Source organism: Morus notabilis, unplaced genomic scaffold (genome assembly GCF_000414095.1).
Source record: "Morus notabilis unplaced genomic scaffold, ASM41409v2 Scaffold184, whole genome shotgun sequence".
Classification (NCBI taxonomy): Eukaryota; Viridiplantae; Streptophyta; class Magnoliopsida; order Rosales; family Moraceae; genus Morus; species Morus notabilis.
Window position 1 is genome coordinate 67,135 of NW_010387636.1, and position 20,888 is coordinate 88,022.

General features: G+C 39.1%; 3 protein-coding genes and 1 long non-coding RNA gene across 4 annotated transcripts; 2 read left to right on the top strand and 2 right to left on the bottom strand.

The window, feature by feature from the left end:
• Positions 1 to 210: 210 nt before the first annotated feature.
• Positions 211 to 3,033, bottom strand: LOC21409382 (AAA-ATPase At3g50940). The gene is made up of 2 exons (XM_024177154.1): positions 1,957 to 3,033; positions 211 to 795 (listed from the first exon to the last, which is right to left on the bottom strand). Exons 1-2 carry the CDS (start codon positions 2,983 to 2,985, stop codon positions 292 to 294), a joined length of 1,533 nt encoding a protein of 510 aa, XP_024032922.1. The 5' UTR covers positions 2,986 to 3,033; the 3' UTR covers positions 211 to 291.
• A 6,275-nt stretch (positions 3,034 to 9,308) lies between these two features.
• Positions 9,309 to 13,107, top strand: LOC112095339 (abscisic acid 8'-hydroxylase 1-like). The gene is made up of 9 exons (XM_024177124.1): positions 9,309 to 9,562; positions 10,153 to 10,477; positions 10,579 to 10,728; positions 10,994 to 11,245; positions 11,755 to 11,841; positions 12,032 to 12,110; positions 12,267 to 12,373; positions 12,475 to 12,593; positions 12,681 to 13,107. The coding sequence occupies exons 1-9, from the start codon at positions 9,309 to 9,311 to the stop codon at positions 12,772 to 12,774; spliced, it is 1,467 nt and encodes a 488-aa protein (XP_024032892.1). The 3' UTR covers positions 12,775 to 13,107.
• Positions 13,108 to 14,447: 1,340 nt separating this feature from the next.
• LOC112095340 lies at positions 14,448 to 17,894 on the top strand. Its single transcript, XM_024177125.1, has 3 exons — positions 14,448 to 14,527; positions 14,622 to 15,671; positions 15,755 to 17,894. The coding sequence occupies exons 1-3, from the start codon at positions 14,448 to 14,450 to the stop codon at positions 17,892 to 17,894; spliced, it is 3,270 nt and encodes a 1,089-aa protein (XP_024032893.1).
• Positions 17,895 to 19,633: 1,739 nt separating this feature from the next.
• On the bottom strand, positions 19,634 to 20,447 carry LOC112095354. The gene is made up of 3 exons (XR_002903787.1): positions 20,351 to 20,447; positions 19,874 to 19,918; positions 19,634 to 19,756 (listed from the first exon to the last, which is right to left on the bottom strand). It is a non-coding gene; the product is annotated as an uncharacterized LOC112095354 (long non-coding RNA).
• Positions 20,448 to 20,888: the final 441 nt, after the last annotated feature.

Below are 20,888 nucleotides of genomic sequence, written 5' to 3' on the forward strand. Positions count from 1 at the left end.
AGTCTTATGAGTTTTTTTTGTTAACCCCCAACTTGTTTTTATCAATATTTATCATTTCTCGAAGAAAGAGGCAAATAACATTTCTTTAAACTTGTTCGAAGTATTTAACATGTTTCAAAATATTTGAACTAAATACTACATTTATTGGTAAATAAATGATTTAATAGAATAAATAAATAATTTATTCCATTAAATAATTTATTTTCTATGGCTAATTAAACTATTTAATTAATATGCTATTTACTGCAATTTTACTAAAAAAAATTTTGGTCACTAACAGCTTATTAATTCCTAGCTCTGTTCTTTGGTCTCAGTGTGTAAACCAGCAAACATATTGTTTTCCCCTTCTTTATCCTTTGATTCTGCTTGAGCACTATTCTTTTCATCCCCTTTCTTTGCAGCTTCAGCTTCTTCTTTTTCTTTTTTAGCCTTGGTTTCCTCGTTTTCTAACTTTTTCACTTTGAGGAATTCAATTAGACCTTGTAGCGCAATGTCAGGGTCGTCGCTCTTTAATAATTCCTCAGCAATTTCTGCAGGGGTAACTTCTGTGGCTTGAACTCGTTGCTCGATTTCCGCGAACAGCGAGTGGTCATTGATGCCAAGGTAGTTAGATGCTAGAACTCTGAATCCGCATGGCGTGCAGTATGACAGGTGGACATGAACATCCATTCGACCCGGCCGGAGCAGTGCTGGGTCGAGCTTTTCTTTGTGATTGGTGGTGAAGATTATGATCCGCTCGTCGCCGCAGCTTGACCACAGCCCGTCGATGAAATTCAAAAAGCCAGACAGTGTCAGCTGTAGCATACGGTAGCACTGGAAAGAGTTAGGAAGAGAACCAGAAAGTAGAACAGGTTTGAATTGCATGGAAATATATATATATATATCTATATATATATATATTTGTATATATATATGATTCTAGATAATTCCAACACTTCCAATGCTAATTCTATCTATCAACGCCATCAACTCAAGTGAAAACAAAAAAAATATGTCTTGTATTAGGGAGTTTCTCCTTGGGATCAGAAAAATATAACTATTAGTAGTTATACTTTTTTCAGTCGTTTTCAAATTTATATCAAAAACTGTTTGTTTCACATATGTTTTGAATCTCATCTGATTTTAATCAGATTTAATAGTCAAAAAATTGATCCTACCGGTAGGACAACCTACCGGAGACAATTTCCCTTATATTAATACCATGAAATTACTTTGTGTGATAAATTTTGATATATTTGTCACGTGCAAAAAGTGTAATAGGCATTTGTATTCCCATTCAGATGCAGCAATGGGCAATTGAATATTGAAGAATGTATGTGATGTTCAGATTTGAGCAAATAAACGAATTAAAACAACTAAAGAACACTCTGTCACAAGTGAAAGACCCAAGTGAAGAGCCAAAACTTAGACCCAATGAGAATGACAATAAAAGGGGGGAAAAACTTAAAATTCTTATCAAGAAGGAGAAGATATTAAATTAATCAGATTGATTAATGAATATAAAATAAACAATTTGTTTTTTTTTTTTTGGTTTCTTTAAGGAATATTTTGAATGAACCTGCTTTAGATACACAAACAATCACTTCGGCACAAAAGAATAAATATGATCAACAGACTGTAAATTGTACAGTGATGTACAAAGAACAAAATAATTCCAATTTTTTTCCCCGGAACTGGATTGAAATTGTACAGTATTTCATGTTTTAGCCATGCAAAGATTTTTATTAGCATCATTTTTATTTAGCCAGCCATGCACAATTTTGGAAGACAACAAAGGACTCTCATCTCTAATGCCTTTCTTCCTCCCTCTCCTTTTTAGCCATTTAAGATAAAACGAAACAGTGCAAAGAAGACAACAAGAGGAAAAAGATAACTATGCACTTCCACACGCAATATATCGAAATCTCCGCAACAGGAAAAATGATAAAACAGAGAAAAACAGGGAAAAAAAAGAACCTGTTTTCTTCTCGGATTATAATAATCTTCAGTGGACTGATCGGCAGCCATATTCCGGTCATGGAAGTCAACCGAGCAGTCGATATCCTCCACAACCAGTATGGACCTGTTCGCCATGGAAATGAGCATCTTCTTAAGATCCGTATTTGCCCTAACCTCAGTGAGCTCCAAATCATACACATCGAAATTCAAGTAATTCGCCATTGCAGCGATCAAGCTCGATTTCCCCGTCCCAGGAGGTCCATACAACAAGCATCCTCTCTTCCAAGCCTTCCCGATCTTCCTGTAATAGTCTTTCCTCTTCACGAACCTCTCGAGATCTTCGAGGATGAAGTTCTTGATCTCTGATTCCAGAGCAAGCGTTTCGAACGTCGCCGGATGGTCGAGGTTCGTCGAAACCCAAGCTTCGGTCATGTTAAAGTGCCTCTCGGTTTCCAGCGTGAAGATCTTCAATGTCTTCTTCTCTTGCTTGGCCAATTTTGATTCCCGCAGAATATGGGGCAAATACGATTTCAGGACCAAGTCTAGGTGTTTCTTGTGGAAACTGAGCTCGAATGATCGGACCTCCGATCGGAGCGTCGAATTGAGGTCTCTAGGATTGTAGAAGTCGCCACGATTGGCCTGGACCTGACTGCAAACCAAAATCCACCTAAATTTGACGCCATTGAAGACGTCGACGATCATTTGTTTCTTTTCCACGGTGACCACGAAGTTGTTCTCTTTCTCAGACTTACTCACCTTGAGCCTCTGCATCGAAGGCGAGATCTTGCCCCCCAAATAGGTCTCCGCCGCCTCGTAGATTTGGTTGTTGACGAGTCCGTCGAATTCATCGATCACCATTGTCGTCTGAGACGAGAAGCCATTGAAGAATTTCCTGATTCCCGATAACAAAAAGTGTTGGAACTCGTACGGTAAGTAATCCTGTATGATCGACCGAGCTACCATCGCCGTCGCGGCGACCGACGCCACCGTCGTCATAACCGTCTTCGCCGTCGCAAGATTCGTCTCCAAAGCCGATGAAGAATCCATTAATTTTCTCTGGAAGCTTGACAGATTTATCGGTGACGTCTTTCAGAGTTCTCGAGTCTTCTTATAAGGAAATTTGGATGTACTTTCTTTAAAAGTTTATTAGAAAATTCCTCGCGACGACATGGAAGCTGACGAAGAAGCTTCCGAGTCAAAAAAGTGGGTCTAAGTCTTCTTTCTCGTTGAAAATTGCGATTATTCCTTTGGTTAATTTGTTGAAAATTCGTCACAATTTCGGAATATTTTAATATAATATAGTAAAAGCAAGTCGAAATTCAGAACGTTGGTATTGTTTATTCGTTGCCTGAAAGAAAGAAGGAATAATTGGCACAGCCTTTTTTAAATGTTTCACACAGTGGATTTGGACACAACCTTTTGGTTTGAACTTCGTAGCTTGAACCTGCAAAGGACGAGGGAAATTTGTTTCGGAAGAAGAAAGGACGACTTTCGGTGGATTCAGAAACGGCAAGTAGGCTTTTGTTGGTCTTTATGGGCGGGCCTTGTAAAAGCCGGGCTCATTTCTTGACGGGCCTCTGCTATACTGAAAGAGTTAAGGAGAAGAGTGGCACCCATGAAATTTATAACTACACCCCAATTAATTATTACTTCCTATTATATATTTAAAAAATTTATCCTTTTATAAATACTTTTTGTATGATTCTAAACTTGACCCTCTCATAAACCCATGCCCACCCCACTTTCATTTTAATTTTATCTTTTATTATAAATAAATAATTGACAAATCTTAACAATAATAAAGTTTTTTTCCTTCTTAAAAAACCAAACACCAAGAAGAAAAACACTTTACGTCATACGAGTATAGGAAAGCAAGCGACATTTAAACATTTTTTTTTCAACATAAATATCACGATTTTTTTTTTAGGAACATAAATATTACAATTGAAATACCCATAAATTTTTTTTTTTTTTTAAATTATTTTGGAAGCCATGGATAGTGTCTCTTACTCATTACTATATGAAAAGTCAACTAATATTTCTATTTATAGTTGATATGATTTATATATAAAAAGATGTAATTTTAATGAGTTTTAACGTAATTTCATTGTAAGGTAAATGTAGATTATAACATGGTGGGTATATTTATGAATATTAGGGGTGCAAATAGAATTTCACTAAGGAGAAATACAACTTGAAAGATGCCCTATGTACATTATGCAAGAGACGAAAGATAGTTTGCGCATAAATACGTAAAACTGCTCGCAGTGATATTCCTACACTCTATTAACCACCCTTTCAAAATTCAAGAAAACATACAAAGAAAAAGGGTATATCTGGGAGTTTAAAAGTGATTATTTTGCTTCCAGCAAAAACAAAAAAGATTATTTTATGCAATTATCTCAATGTGAAAATGGCCAATAGGCGAAGGAGGGAAGTATGCTAATTTAGAGAGAGAGAGAGAGAGAGAGAGAGAGAGGTGTAGCTTTTTTTTAAGGAATAAAAATAAGAAACAAATGAATGGCACAATTTTCTAATAAATTAGAGCAAATTCAATGCAATGATATAATAGATGTGTCAATGGTAAATTTAGCATTTGAGTGTGAAAAATACTCTACTATGTAAATGCTATTTATTATGTCAAATTTATCATATGTTATACTTCACGTGACAAATTTAGTATTTGATTGTTGTTGATTGTGGTTTTACTTTTTCTTTTAATTATTGCAAAATTTACATTTTTAAATTATTTTAAATTGAAAGTTTACTTTTACAACTTTCAAAACTTAATGATTATGATAAAAAAATATATTTAACATTTGAAAGAGCATTATGCATTAGAGCATCTCTAATGCAATGCTATAATTGATGTGCCAATTACAAATTTAGCATTTGAGTATAAAAAATTACTCTCCAATGCAATGTTATTTGTTGTGCTAAATTTTCCATATGCTATATGGTAAATTTTTCACTAAGTATAGCATATGAAAAATTTGGCATTTAATTGCTATTGGTTGAAATATTTATTTTTTCATGTAATCACTTGCATTTTTTAATTATTTTTAAAATAAAAAATTTACTTTTACAACTTTCAAAGCTTAATGATTATGGGAAAAAATAGATTTAGCATTTCAATAGAGCAAAAATAAAAATAACATACCATATCATACATTTTAATGCCAAATATCCAATTAGCATTAGCATTTACATTGGAGATGGTCTAGCACAAATGAAAATAACATGTCAAATATACAATTATTACACTTTTTCGTCTCAAAATATACAATTAACATTAACATTTACATTGGAGATGTTTTTAATAAATAAAAACAAATTTAAGATATACCCATTTTATTTCAAGACCAAATTTAATGATAATACAAAATTTACCTGTTTACTCCCATAAAACTCCTATTTAGACACCTTTTCTAATCAAAATTTACTTATTAACAAAATTACTTATTTTTTTTTATTAAAAACTCACTTTTACCCTTGTATTTTTCTTTTAAGATTGAAAATGACATTTCTTAACATATAACAAAGGAGCTTTTCACTACTTAAGATTCAAACTAGGGCATTAGCTACAATTTCCCAGAATCTAAGGAAATATATAAGGGACCAGTTCTCTCTTTTATTTTGTTGAATCAGTGAGCAATAGTATACCACTAGTTCTTGGAGTAGATATATACATAGCTTTTCTCAGGTCGGTTCTGTGGGAAAAAAATAAAAAAAAGAAAGCAGAAACAATAAACAAATAAATAAAGAACTGAAGAATTAACAGCGTTGGTTTAATCGTATAAATGATGTGAGGAAATTGTACTTGTGACATGATAAATAGTCCAATTAATATACTGCTCGAATGAAGTAATTTTTAAGCTCATTATTTGTTGTCCTCTCAAGTGAATTTCCCGTTTCATCATACTTTAATGGAAGTTAATTACTGTAAAGAGACCTCCATGAGAGCGAGGGGCCATCATATATCAATCCACTCTTTGTGCCAAAAACCAAAGATAGAAAGAAAACAACTTCGCTTTCTGGTTGTCACGTTTTTCAATCATCTCACAAAACCCTCATATGGGTCAGCAGAAGAGATTCAATTGACTGGCACTGAGCTAATATTGTTGTCAAAGTTAATAAGAAGAATAGTGGCCACTACTTTACTCGCCCCATGCGAGTAGATAAGTACCCTCTTTTCCTTTGCTTGATCCTATTGTGCAAGGTATTCAATTCAATCATTGTGCTATGCGTAATCTAACCCAAAAATGCTCATCTTTCCGGCCAACAAGCTTTGAGTGTTCAATTTGAGTGAGCGAACCTAAGAGTAATTGATTTGTGTTAGCACATTCAGTGAAGTTGGGATGATGCCCTATTCATTCGAGAGGTAGGGTCTACCTGTAAGGCTTTCAACGAACATTTCTATCAGCGTTTGGTGTCTCTTTTAGTGACATTCAAAGAGATATGTTAAACATTAATTGCTCCCACCAAGGACTTTATTTATTCACAAAAAAAAAAAAGAGACCTAGTGTGATTGAGTCTCAGGACAGTTCGGTTAAACAACAGTACTTGACTCGACTAAGCTCCCCATGGGCGGAACCAAAGTCCAACTTTATTGGCATATTGTTTTCTTAATAGCCGGATCAACCTCGGAAGCACATTTTGCACGAATTGAGGACGTGATGATTTTGGCCTACCACGTCCACGTATAGTGGAGGAAACCCCATTTTATCACATGATCTACCCAACCTCCACGATCAAGTGAAGATAACCGAATTGCTAGTATTGGTGCTGCTCTAACTGAATTGTATGTACTCTTTTAGGCCACGTTCGTTTCACCGATTCGAGTTTAGAATTTGAGTTTTATTACGGTATAAAAAGTTTTTAAAAACAATCACATCTAACTTTTTTTATTACAGTAAAAAGCTCTCACATAAAGTCATATCTCAACTCAAATTAAAAACTCGAATCAACGAACTAAATGAGTGCTTATTCTCTCTTACAACCCCTACGTACTTTAAGCATTATATTAACTTAAGTGTTGGCGCTATTTGACTACTCTTTGAGCTTATATCAAAACAAGAGCGCAGACAAAAATTACGGTTGTCAAATCTCCTCTTTTATTTTTTTATTTTTTATTATTGATTTCAGATTTCAAGCTTCTACAATTTGGAAACGATTTGTGGTCAAGGGCCATTTCTTCTTTTCTGCGAACTGTAGATTACAGTTTTTTGTTTTTTTGTTTTTTTGTTTTTGTTTTTTTTTTTTGAGAATTAGTTTTTACAGTTTACTACAGTCTTTTATTGTAGGATATAAATTTTAAACAAGAAGAAAAAAGAAAAAGAACATACAATCAATATGACAAAATTGTGACCTAAAGGATTTTTATCAAATTTAGTTAAAAACTTATACTATCTTTTATTTAATATATGAAACAACCAACAAAAGTACAAGTCTAACATTTCATACCCCATGCGGGGTACGAAAATAATATATATTTATTTAGTTCGGTATAATTTTAATCAAATCTGAGAACATATACGCAAATCCTTTTATGATCCCATTATATATTATTCTTTTCATTTTTCTTTATTCCTTTCCTTTTTGCTAAAACTACTTCTCCTTTTTATGATCCCATTGTGTATTACCCCAATTGGAAGTGTAATTTGTTGCTAGCTAGAGAGTGTAATAGGGTAGCTCATGTTCTTATTTGAGATCCGCTTTCACTCTCTGTTTGATCTTGTTGGGATGGATTTTGTTCCTTTATTTGTTGCTCCTTCTATGTGCCGATTTGGCTCAATTAATGCAAGAGTCTTTCTTTAAAAAAAAAAAGAAAAAAAAAAGAAAAAAAAAAGAGACAACTTCTTGTTCGGACTGGTAGAGCCTGGCACAATCATGACCAGCCTCTCCAACAAAAGCCCAGCCGTCTTATCAGCTCTGAATGTTTTTAAGATATTTATCATCTTACACAAGCATGCACTCTCGGTAATGCAACGAGAATATTGAGCAATCATCATTTCATGACACAAAAATGGTGAACTATTTTCCAATATATCATGCATGGAATGTTCATGGACCACGCGGGGAGACTCAAAATCATTAGAACATTCGAGATATGGGTCCCACTTCCACCCTTTCAACACATGTCAATGCCAAACCCATCCTTCAACCTAAAGAACACTGTTTTATTGGAGACCAAAACAATCACAAAATTGACTCTTAATGCTAAGCGTAAGCATCATATGATGCTACAAACAATTTAAGTTGCCTTATGATGCATATGCTGTCATTAAGATTTAAATATCTAATTTTCACATATAAAATTTTTGGAATATTTTAGCATTTTTATTATATAATATGAGATTTATGACTCTCAATTTATCAATTAACGAGAAGTGAAACTATCAGGATTCAAACCTTATTTGTTATGTATATACACATACTCACGTACCCAACTACCTGAGCTAGTCTCAAGTGACGTATTGTTTGAGCATTGACCTAAATAATAAAAAAAATTAACATTATGCCTCCCATTTAATAGTTGTGCCCTACTTTGATCCAACTCATTACAATGCTAATTAATGTATTATCACTCTCGTCCCATGTTCGAAGGGTGCAAGTTCCAATGTATTTGCCCACATTGTCTTCTTCATGCATAGATCAATTATGTAGCTCCTAATGCACTAGTTCTGGTGCATGTATGTGAGCGGTCACGTTGGTGTGGTCACCAATTTATCAAATAATAATGGCGCAATATATAATGGACCCTTTTCATGTCATGCAGTTTTCTGGTAATAACAGCTATGGCAGGCAACATGGGTGTCTAGCTCGTGCTCGTCTAGCTAGGTTTCTTTAGTCTGAATCACAATTATGTGCGAAATGGAAATGTCAGCTTAATCTACTACAAAAATATTTGTTTAAACCTAAATAGAGTACCAAACATATTTGTTTACCTGCAGTAATTGTTTGGTCAGGGTCACTTAGTGGGGTCCATTTATAATTTAGGGTGTTACCTTCTTCTAAAGGCCTTATGGTCGATTTGTCCATAAATTAATATGTAATCTTTACTTATGTGTTTATCAAAGGCTTATCTTTACTCGAAACCATGTAAATTTGTATTTGGTAACTATAATATGCAAATTGTCCTTTTCCTACAGGAATCTGACAAAATATGTCTAAACAATATCCTCCTTAAGATTCTCGAGGCTATTATATAAATGTTCAACGCCTGAACTAACTTGTCTCATTTTGAGAGTTCACTATATTATAATCCTGCATAGACTTTGACGTCTAAATACAACACCTGATCGACCTTAGTTGTTGACCTTGAGATCCTAGTCTTTCCTTCATCAGGAGACAAGTTGAAAAGGCAAAAGATGCTCAGTCTCAATCTGCTGAAGGAAGAACTTCTCTTCTTTGTGAAGAACTATCATGATATCATTTTTGTTGCAGTTTTTGCTATTGGAACAACATATTTGTTTTCAAAAGCTTGGAGAAGGACTAATACTGAAAGAGCTCATCACGTCCCTGGCAGATTGGGTTTGCCTTTTCTTGGTGAAACTATTTCTTTTCTTTCGGCCACTAATAGTACAAGAGGGTGCTATGATTTTGTCAAACTCCGACGACTATGGTCAGTTCTGTACATGATAATTCCTTGTTTATGTTTTAAAAGTACACATATTTGGCTTAGGATTTTCTTCTTACTTCCAAGTAAGTTCTTGTACAATTATTATTATTTTTTTTTATGAACTGTATCACTACTAATCATGATATGATAATTGTTTCTCCAACCAGATGGGATTGCACAAATAATCAACTTTTAATCATTAATGTTCCTTGAGCAATATGACACACACACAGAGACACAGATACATGTACAGGGTATTTATTCAAAGATGAACTCGCTGAAAAATCCATTCATGTTTCTGATAATTGGGAGTTTAAGTTACAATTACGCCACATATATGCCAGCCTAGTTTTGTCTCACTTATTGGTCATTTATATGTGTGTGTGTCATGATGAAACTTACACGAGTTCTATATCCAATATTGTTATAGATATTGATCAGTGTATCCGTGATTTTCTCTCTATGCAAAGTTTTATGTGGAAAGTGTAGATCGACTTTAGAAGTACGCTTTGGGAATTACCGTTTCATATTTTTAGTTTTCTTAACATGTTGGTGTAGAACATAAAATTAGCTGAGGATTTTGGTGAAAGCAGGCATGGGAAGTGGTTCAAGACAAGGATATTTTGCAAGACTCATGTATTTGTTCCGAGTGTAGAAGGAGCAAAAACAATATTTTCAAATGATTTTGCGCTGTTCAACAAAGGGTATGTGAAATCAATGGCAGATGCTGTAGGAGAGAAGAGCTTGCTCTGTGTACCACATGAGAGCCATAGAAGGATTAGGCGTCTTCTGTCCGATCCTTTTTCCATGAATTCTTTATCCGACTTTGTTAAAAAATTCGATAAGATGTTGTGCCAAAGGCTGAAGAAGTTAGAAGAAGAGAGGAAGAGCTTTGTGGTTCTCGACTTCTGTATGAAAGTAAGATCTTTGTCAATTTTACGTTACCATTAAGATTGATAACATTTAGCATGTAAGCAAAAGGTATATAGCTAATTTTTTCTGTCTGTCTGATGCCACAGATGACATTTGATGCTATGTGCAACATGCTAATGAGTGTCACAGACGATTCCTTGCTACGGAAAATCGAGAAGGACTGCACCGACGTCTCAGATGCTATGTTAACTTTTCCATTTATGATTCCTGGTACCAGATATTACAGAGGCATCAAGGTAAAAAAAAAAAATAATAATAATAAATGTTAATAGGCTGCACAAAAAGGCTAAAAAATTGAACAATAGTTGGTCACATGGTTTTGTAGTATTAGACTAAACTTTGTTCTCTTAATATAGAAACTAACACTGCTTATAGGCTGCACAAAAAAGGGTGAAAATTTATACAAAACATTTGGTCACATGGTTTTGTAATATTGGATGAAACGTTTTTCTCTTAATCTTTGACTCTAATAGCTGCCTAACAAGATTAGTGTCAAAGCAGGCACGTAAACGTCTCATGGAAACTTTTACAGAGATAATTGCTAGACGCAGGAATGGAAAGGAGGCCCCAAGAGACTTCCTTCAGTCCATGTTAGAGAGGGACACGTTGCCTCCCGGTGAAAAGCTCGATGATTCGGAGCTTTTGGACAATGTACTGACGATGATAATTGCAGGGCAGACCACCACCGCGGCGGCAATGATGTGGAGTGTCAAGTTCCTTGATGAAAACCGGGAAGCACAAGACAGGTTCAGGGTTAGTATGTCATGCATAAATTTTGTTGTGAAACTGGTGTTTTTATGCACAATCTAGGGTATTAATGTCTATGGAAGAAATGTCTTATAAGCATAGTTTATGTTACAGCTTAATGCTTTTTAACTATTAGCCAATTTAGTCAAAAGGATCATCGAGTTGGTTGGTGACTAAGTTGGGGAGCTATTTTCCACTTTTCTACTTATAGTAACCATAAACCATAAAACATCATGCTGTCTACTTATAGTAACCATAAACCATAAAACATCATGCTGTTACATATAAAAAGGGAAACAATTGGGGAGATATATACAAAAAGGGAAACAATATTCATTTTAATTCAGAAAATTTAAAAAATGCATAAGATTTCTCCTACGAAATGCCAAGTAGCAGATGCTTTTTAGCCACTACATTGTTATGGTGCAATATTCAACAGCATTTTTCTGTTACAATAGGAAGGCCAGTGTTCACTTTATGATTGAAATGACCCAACTTTGAAAGGCAATATGCAGGAAGAACAGGTGTCAATAGCAAGAAATAAGCCAGTCGGAGCCTCACTAACTCTTGAGGATATTACCAAAATGTCCTACGGTTCCAAGGTTGGAAAATCTAAACTAATCAGAATTTGCTACATATATATATAGATAAAATTCTTCACGCCTACCCTTTTCTCCATTATTTATTTGCAAGTTTTCATCTTTTGATCTGTAATGAACTACTCGTGGTGGGTCTAATGGATCATGCGTATAGTGTTGACATTTCATGATTCTACTTCACGTGTCTTACCAGGTTGTAAAAGAAACGTTGAGAATGTCAAATGTCCTATTGTGGTTCCCTCGTGTTGCACTTGGTGACTGCAAATTAGAAGGCAAGTTTCTCCACTTCTTCTAATGGGACTAAAACAAACATATATGTGTGTGTGCGCGCGCGCGCACGCATGGAAATGAATTTCCACGGTTTCAATGTAATTGTAACATCTTAAAACGAAGCATTGTTTGTTTGCTCAAACATGAACGAAGGGCAGGTTATGAAATAAGGAAAGGATGGCATGTAAACATTGATGCAACTTGTATACACTATGACCCAGATTTGTATCCAGAACCTATGCAATTCAATCCATCAAGATTTGATGTAAGAAAACTCTCTCTACCCACTTTTCATTTTTTCCCCTCTTGTTGTCTTTGGACTTGGATATTGTCTAATTTTTCGCCCACTACATTATGCTTGTTCAGGAAATGCAAAAGCCATATAGTTTCATTCCATTTGGATCAGGGCCAAGGACATGCTTAGGAATTAATATGGCCAAAGTGACAATGTTGGTCTTTTTGCACCGTCTGACTAGTGGATATAAGTGAGTTTAATTATGTCAAAACCTAGAATTAGTCTTGACTTTCTAGTTTTCTTCTGTGAATGATAAAACTCTCCCATGACTTTATAGGTGGTCAGTTGATGATCTGGATGCTAGCCTAGAAAAGAAGGCACACATTCCCAGACTGAGGAGCGGCTGTCCCATAACCTTGATGCCTTTGTGAGACACAAATAGGCCTGTGATGGGTACATAAGAAAGTGCCTTGGTCAAACATAGACGGAGGTTTTTTTCTTTTTTCTTTTTTTCCTTTCCTGTTCACTTTGTTTTTCACTTCCTGTCGTGTCGTATCATGTAAATTGGCAGTAAACTAGTATGTTTAATGCAACAAGGGAAGTTGGCACTTTCCAATAAAGACAGGGAATTCAAAAAACACAGAATCCACAAGCAAACGATCACAAGATCTTTAAGAGGAGCTAGCACTATGCTTAGTTCGATAGTGCTGTAAATTTTAGAAAAATTACTTTTAATTGTGCTGAATGAAGAAACAACTGTCATAAAAACCAGTTGAGTGTTTAGTAAACTATAATTATAGTAGATGTGCTGATTCTAAAATCAGTGTAATAGCGTTTGATAAATTTTGATAGTGAATTGCTGTGGATATGTAAAATGACCAAAATAGACATAGTATGAAACTTAAATATATATAATTATTTTTGATATTTAGAAATATTTATTTAACTTAAAAAAAATATAATGCTATGATTTTGAGTTTTTTAACAATAAATTTATGATAATTAATTTTTTTTTTTTTTTTTTTTCATTTCTTCATTCACAATATAGTAACAACTAAAAGGAGTATTAGTGAGTAATCAATTTGTTGAACATTAAAGTCATTCTATGTTTAAAAACTGACAGAGTTATTAAAAAAATTAAATCGTGTTTATTAAAACAAAAAAATGTGTCGTATTAGAACCATCTAGAGAATGGAAAAACGAAATGTGTCGCCCTATATAGTGTGCAAAACAACACCAAACATGACTCATATTAAGGGTACCAAAAAATGGAAGAAAATATCAGAAGATAGAACAAAGATACACAGTTATATTATCAACATTACCAAGAAATAACGCCAAGTACATAAAAGAAGATGACACCATTAACAGATTAATTTATTATGAACTTGAATTTCTTGAATTTGCACCATAAATACCTTCAAACAGATAAATTTATTCTTGTGCTGTTATGACTTGTAAGCCCCAATTGCTCGAAGTTTCTATAATATTTAAACTTGAGACCAAAATGGATTGTTTAGAAGGATGTTCAAGAATGTTGAAATGTGATCAATAATAGCACTATTGTAGCAATCACAACTTGCCCACTATTCTAAACTAGAGGGTGTCACCCGGAGCATACAAATGTCTTCTTAGAAACTACCAATAGGAAGTATTTACTTCCTTATAAAGTATCTGAAAATGCTTTGCAGATTAATGTTACAAACGAGCCTAGGAGGAATAAATACGAACGGATGTACTCTAGAGGAGCTCGCAACGTTTTCGGTTAGGGTAGGGATGTGAGTGCGTGAGAATGGGTGCTGAGCTGGCTTAGACGGTTAGGCCTAGGGAATAGTGCCGAGAGAGTAGGGACATTAGAAGGGAGTGAGAGGGGAGAAGGAGGGCATGATTATCAAACTAGAATAATTCTTACTGTTGTATTGCTGGCCGAGCTGAGCTCGTGGTTTTTCAGTGACGATTAATGAAACAGATCCTTTGGTTGAGGTTCCTTCGGTAATCTAGCTGTGGTGTTGGTCTGTGTTGCTTGTGTGTGTGCATATTCTGCTACAGATACTCAGTGATCCAACAGTTTCGTATCAGAGACTACGATCTGGGAGAAGAGAAAATGACGAAGGGTGGAACTCGTGGTGATTGCGTGGAGGAATTAGAGAAGAAGTTGGATGAATTGACCGAGAAATTGACGGGGTTAGATCGATTAGAGGAGTGCCTCAAGGGCTTACCTCAGCTGGTGTCTACTCTCGTCAAGGAGAGTGTTGAGAATTTCAGTTGAGAATTTCAGTCGTGAACTGCCGAATTCCTTGCCAAAGGAACCGGGAAAGGAGGCGGTCGCCACTCCTGCTGTAGGAACGGAGGAGGCCACCACGGGAGCAGGACAGAGCGAGCCTTGGGATCTAACGGCCACCGGTGTTCCTCCTGGCCGACGGCTGCATTATACGGTACGAACAGATGGACTACGACCACAAGGGGCAGCACTTGAAGTAGAGCCACCGCCGACATGGGCAGGAGGCCGATATAACCACGAAAGGAGGTGCGGCCCCGAGCGCTGGGAGGTTGGTGGTGATCGACGACGGGTCGGGGAGGAAATTCCGCCGTGGGCTGGAGGCGAGCCTCCCAATCCGTTTCCTCACCGACGGAGGACTGGAGGGAGTCCACCTCGTGTGGATTTGCCACCCTTCGACGGCGAGGGGTGGCCGGTCTGGGAGAGACGGGCGGAGCGCTATTTTCGGGTCCACCTGATCCGGCCGGATGTTCGCGTGCAGGTGGTGGCTGATTTTCTCAGCAGAAGGGCATGGGAATACTATGAGTGGGTCATGGAGGAAGAACCGGGCATGGATTGGGAAGAGCTGAAATTTTCCTTCGGGCAACGTTTTGGGCCTAGGGAATTTAGGTCCATCCAGGAACAGTTGGTGGGCCTGAGACAGAGGGGCTCCGTGGCAGAATACGGGGAACAGTTTCAGGAGTTGTCGGCCCGTGTTCGTGGAATGGACCAGGCTACAACCTTGGGAATTTTTCTGAATGGGCTAAATCAGGATTTGCAAGATGATGTCCGGATGTGGCAACCCAGGAGTGTACATGAGGCTATTCAATTGGGCCTCCAGCTGGAACACAAATTGAAGGCCCAGGGAAACCGGGGAAGGGGAGGCCACTTATCACCATTCCAAGTTCCACTCCAAACGACAAATCGTTTGGGAACCAATAGATGGGGGTCGGGTTGTATGAGTAACCCGCATCCCATTCTCGGAAATACTCAGAAGCTTGTGGAAGGCGGTGGTACGAGCGCGGCTCAGCTGGAACGACAGCGGTGGAAGGACAACCGAGAGTGTTTCCGGTGTGGAGAGCCGTAGACCGGCGGCCACCGGTACAAGATAGGGACCCTAAAACTATTGGAGACTGCGGCAGAGGATGACGAAGAACCAGAAAAAAGACGGCGCCACCAGAGGGCCGCGGCAGTACGGACTCAGAAGAGGAGGAAGGGTTGTTGCTCCTCCAACCGGATCTGAGGTTGCAGGCGTTGGCCGGGATTAATGGAGGAGAGACTCTCAAATTGTACGGTCGGGTACAGCAGAAACAGGTAACCATCTTAATCGATAGTGGGGCAAATTCCTCGTTTATCAGTTGGACTAAGGTTAAGGAACTGGGGTTAACGGTAGTGTCAATCTCGGAATACACGATCAAGGTGGGGGATGGTTATTGCGTGACTACAGATACTGTATGCCGAGGGGTGTGTTTGGAAGTGTCGGGTTTAACGTTTGAGTTGGATTTATATCCTTTCGAGATACCGGGAGTAGATGTGGTTTTGGGGGCTGGATGGCTTAGGACGTTGGGAACCTTTAGGGCAAATTTTAGACATATGTGGTTAGAATTCGAGCTGAAGGGAAAGGTCCATTGGCTGGTTGGAGTGTCGGCCTTATCCCGAGAGCCTGTCTCGATTACCGCTGTGGCCAAAATGGCCAAGAAGGGGGAAGAGTGTTATTTGGTGCAGTGGCAGAGCACCCTTTCACCTAATGCCCGGAAGGAGGGAGCAACTACGATTTATATGGAGGAGTTAGAGAAGGAATATGAGTCGGTGTTCTCGGGAAAACTGGGGCTGCCACCTTCCAGAACAGGGGATCATGCTATTGTGCTACACTCGGGTGCAAAACCCCCGAATATCAGACCCTACCAGTACCCGCATGCGCAGAAGAATGAGATTGAGCGTTTGATTGCAGACATGACATTGGCCGGAATTATTAGACCCAGCCAGAGTCCTTATTCGAGTCCGGTGTTATTGGTTCGCAAGGACGGAAGTTGGCGTTTTTGTGTGGATTATCGGGAACTGAACAAATTGACCGTGCCGGACAAATTCCCCATTCCTATAATCGAGGAACTGTTAGAGGAGCTACACGGAGCATCTTGTTTTTCGAAGCTTGATCTAAAGAGCGGGTACCACCAAATACGCATGAGGCGGGAAGATGTCGAGAAAACAGCATTTCGGACGCACGAGGGGTACTACGAATTCTTGGTTATGCCCTTTGGGCTTACTAACGCTCCGGCTACCTTCCAAGCAATGATGACCGAGTTGTTCAAGCCATTGCTCAGGAAATTTGTTTTGGTATTCTTGGATGACATTCTAGTTTACAGCCACAGTTCACAGGAGCATTTAGGCCACTTACGAACCGTGTTGGGGTTGTTGAAGGATGGGAGTTTTGTGCTCAATTTGAAAAAATGTTTGTTTTTCCAGGATACCGTGGAATACTTGGGGCACTACATATCCCACGGGGGTGTGACGGCAGACCCAGGAAAGATACGGGCCATGGTTGAGTGGCCCGTCCCAACCACAGTGAAAGGGGTGCGAGGCTTCCTGGGTTTGATGGGATACTATCGTCGTTTTGTGAAGAATTACGGCGCCATCGCACGGCCCTTGACCGAGTTGTTAAAGAAGGGGGAGTTCACTTGGTCGAAGGAGGCGCATCGGGCATTTCAGGAACTTAAACGGCGAATGACGGAGACCCTAATCCTTGCATTACCCGATTTCAAGGACACCTTTGAGGTGGATACGGATGCATCAGGAGCAGGGATAGGGGCAGTCCTATTACAACAAGGGCGACCGGTGGCCTACTACAGCAAGGGGCTGTCGCCTAGGACAATGGCCAAGTCGGTTTACGAGAGGGAACTTATGGCCCTGGTTCTAGCCATCCAGAAATGGAGAGTGTACCTTCTTGGCAGGAAGTTTGTGGTGCACACCGATCAAAAGTCTCTTCGTTTCCTTTTGGAACAGCGAATTAGCAGTCCGGCACAACAAAAGTGGCTGGTGAAGTTGATGGGGTTTGAGTTTGACATACACTACCGAGCAGGAAAAGAGAATATAGTGGCTGATGCGTTGTCCCGTCGAGGTGGTTGGGCACAAGGAGGAGAACTCCTAGCTATCTCAGGGCCCCAATTTTTAGACATGGCATTGGTGGAGCGAGAGAGAGCTGCTGACGCCAAACTTCGCACCCTCAAGGAGCAGTTGAGCCGCGAAGGGGCACAAGAAAGCCACTATGCTGTGGAGCGTGGGGTGTTGCTGCACTAGGGATGGATAGTCATTCCAGCGGGCTCCCAACTCAAACAACAATTGTTACAGGAGTTCCACTCTACTCCGACAGGGGGACACGTGGGGACATTAAGGACGTATAAGCGAATTAGCGCTAACGTGTATTGGCCAGGCATTGCAAAGGATGTGCAACGGTTTGTGGCTGAGTGTGGGGTTTGTCAACAGAACAAGGTGGAGTCAACAAGTCCGGCAGGGTTACTATAGCCACTGCCCATTCCCGAGGCAGTGTGGGAGGATATTTCGATGGATTTTATCGAGGCTCTGCCTAAGTCCAATGAGCATGAGGTCATTTTTGTGGTGGTGGACTGCTTAACCAAATTCGCGCATTTCATCGCTCTCAAGCGGCCGTTCACTGCGAAGTTGGTAGCCGAGGTGTTTTGTCGGGAGGTGGTGCGCCTTCACGGCATACCTCGGAGTATAGTAAGCGATCGGGATAAGGTGTTCACTAGTCTTTTTTGGAGAGCTATTCCACCTCCAACAGACAACCTTACGCATAAGTTCAGCATACCATCCTTAGACGGATGGGCAGACAGAAGTTCTTAATCGTTGCTTAGAGGCATATTTGAGGTGCTTCACCAGTGGCCAGCCTAGGCATTGGAGCAGGTGGTTGTGCTGGGCGGAATACTGGTACAACACCAATTTCCACGGTGCTACTTGCATGACGCCCTTCCAAGCCCTATATGGTCGGGTTCCCCCGACTTTGGTACGCTATACGGGGGGCAAGACTGCAGTGGGCTCAGTGGACATGCAGCTTTTGGAACGAGATGAGCAGCTGAAACAGTTACGCTGCAACTTGGAGCGCGCTCAAGAACGAATGAAGCGCTATGCGGATAAAAAACGGGTGGAGCGGAGTTTCAGGTGGGAGAGCTCGCTTGGCTGAAACTGCAACCTTATCGGCAGGGATCCGTGGCCAGGCGCCCCAGCAACAAGTTGGCCCCAAAGTATCATGGTTCTTTTGAGGTGCTCGGCAAAGTAGGTCCAATGGCATACAGGCTTCGGCTGCCAGAAGGTTCCAGGGTGCACCCGGTTTTCCATGTGTCTATGCTAAAAAAGGTGGTCGGCAGGCGTGCAGTTTCACAGGAACCGGTTGTTGTCGACATCGCGACGGACATTCCCGAACTACTGTTCCCAGAGACCGTGTTACAAGGGCGCCTGAGGAAGCAAGGAGGGCAGCCCCTTAAGGAGGTGCTGGTGAAGTGGCAGGGCCAGGACATCGAGGACGCTACCTGGGAAATGGTTGATGAGTTGCAAGTCCGTTTCCCTACCTTCGACCTTGAGGACAAGGTCTCTTTTGAGGAGGGGAGTAATGTTACAAACGAGCCTAGGAGGAATAAATACGAACGGATGTACTCTAGAGGAGCTCGCAACGTTTTCAGTTGGGGTAGGGATGTGAGTGCGTGAGAAGGGGTGTTGAGCTGGCTTAGACGGTTAGGCCTAGGGAATAGTGCCTAGAGAGTAGGGACGTTAGAAGGGAGTGAGAGGGGAGAAGGAGGGCATGATTATCAAACTAGAATAATTCTTACTGTTGTATTCCTGGCCGAGCTGAGCTCGTGGTTTTCCAGTGATGATTAATGAAACGGATCCTTTGGTTGAGGTTCCTTCGGTAATCTAGCTGTGGTGTTGGTCTGTGTTGCTTGTGTGTGTATATTCTGCTACAGGTACTCAGTGATCCAACAAATTACATCCAATGTATGTCTTTTAACATTTAAAACGAAAAAAAAAGGGAAAAAAAAAAAAAAGAATTTGGTGCTAGGAACGGACCATAATAACCAATGGCGGTTGCACTAACCAAAACTTTCGGTCGAACTCCATCTGGTGAACCATTTATCAAATCTACAGTTCTTGAAATCAGTTAAAGTAGTTTAAGTAAAGTGTTAGAAAAGAAAGCTGAATAAAGGAAAGCTGAATCTTCAATTTCTGTAAAGGACTATGCATAAAATGTTTTCATGACTGCTTACTTTTGACGTGACTCCAACCCTGCTTTGCTTAATCTCCTTCTTTATCTGCAGAACAATTAGAGATTAATAACTTCCACTGTCTTTTAGAATGAATAGTACCTATTCCCTTTTTTGACTCATCACAAAACGCTGCTATTGAAATGAAGAGGCCCAGAGATATAATGCTAAAGTTGTGTGTCATAGAAGACAGATCACAACGTATGAAAAACATAGATATACAAAATATTTTGAATTGTCGGAAAGATGCTACTTAACTGAAGTAGGCCACACATAAAATGGCACGTTTTCTAGTATTATAGCAGACTGACCAATAATTTCATGTACTGATATCAACAAGAAGAAATCTGCTTGACACGATTAGATTATATTTTTATTTGTTAGAGTGTCTAGGGAAGGGAATGAAGAGAGACGGGATAGTGATAGGTGTTGAGTCTCACTCGCAATAAAAATTGAACCCTGTAACGAAATGATACTAACCTCAGAAGACCATCTTGTACTTATGGGCAGTCCAGCCAAATTTACAACACCATCTGAACCTTGAATGCAGTCTTTCCACTCTGGCTCTTCTGCAATCTTGATTCCTGGAAAGTTCCTGACTAAAAATGCCAGGGGAATGTTCAAAAACAAGTATATGATAGAGCTCTTTGAAAAACAAAAAAGTGAAAAAAATTAAACTTTGCCCACTATTCTAAACGACATTATGATAAAAGAGAAATTAAGCTATTGAAAGTTCAAAGACATTTTGAATATAATTCTGAAGAGCAAACCTTGGTTTGATCAGAAGCACACCAAACTCTGAGTCTCTTAGCCTCAAACCTCTAAACCCAGATTAACCTTCGACGATGGAGATTTCGATGAACCTTCGACGATGGAAGAAGAAATGGTTACTAGGGTTTTAGGAGCAGCTGAGAAACTAGACTGTGACAGAGGAGAAGAACGGCAAGAAAAAGGCTTCAGCCATTTATGGATCCGAAACCCTAACGACCTCTCTCCCATCGCTGTCGTACAGAAGCGA

Excerpts from the sequence above, each read along its gene's own strand:
- LOC112095340 (XM_024177125.1), top strand. The coding sequence starts at position 14,448 with ATGACGAAGGGTGGAACTCGTGGTGATTGCGTGGAGGAATTAGAGAAG. Across the intron at positions 14,528-14,621 it reads TTGACCGAGAAATTGACGGG|TCGTGAACTGCCGAATTCCT; the intron begins GTTAGATCGATT and ends TGAGAATTTCAG. Across the intron at positions 15,672-15,754 it reads GACAACCGAGAGTGTTTCCG|AACCAGAAAAAAGACGGCGC; the intron begins GTGTGGAGAGCC and ends AGGATGACGAAG.
- LOC21409382 (XM_024177154.1), bottom strand. The coding sequence starts at position 2,985 with ATGGATTCTTCATCGGCTTTGGAGACGAATCTTGCGACGGCGAAGACG. Across the intron at positions 796-1,956 it reads ATAATCCGAGAAGAAAACAG|CTGACACTGTCTGGCTTTTT; the intron begins GTTCTTTTTTTT and ends CGTATGCTACAG.
- LOC112095339 (XM_024177124.1), top strand. The coding sequence starts at position 9,309 with ATGCTCAGTCTCAATCTGCTGAAGGAAGAACTTCTCTTCTTTGTGAAG. Across the intron at positions 10,729-10,993 it reads GATATTACAGAGGCATCAAG|GCACGTAAACGTCTCATGGA; the intron begins GTAAAAAAAAAA and ends GTGTCAAAGCAG. Across the intron at positions 12,374-12,474 it reads TCAATCCATCAAGATTTGAT|GAAATGCAAAAGCCATATAG; the intron begins GTAAGAAAACTC and ends ATGCTTGTTCAG.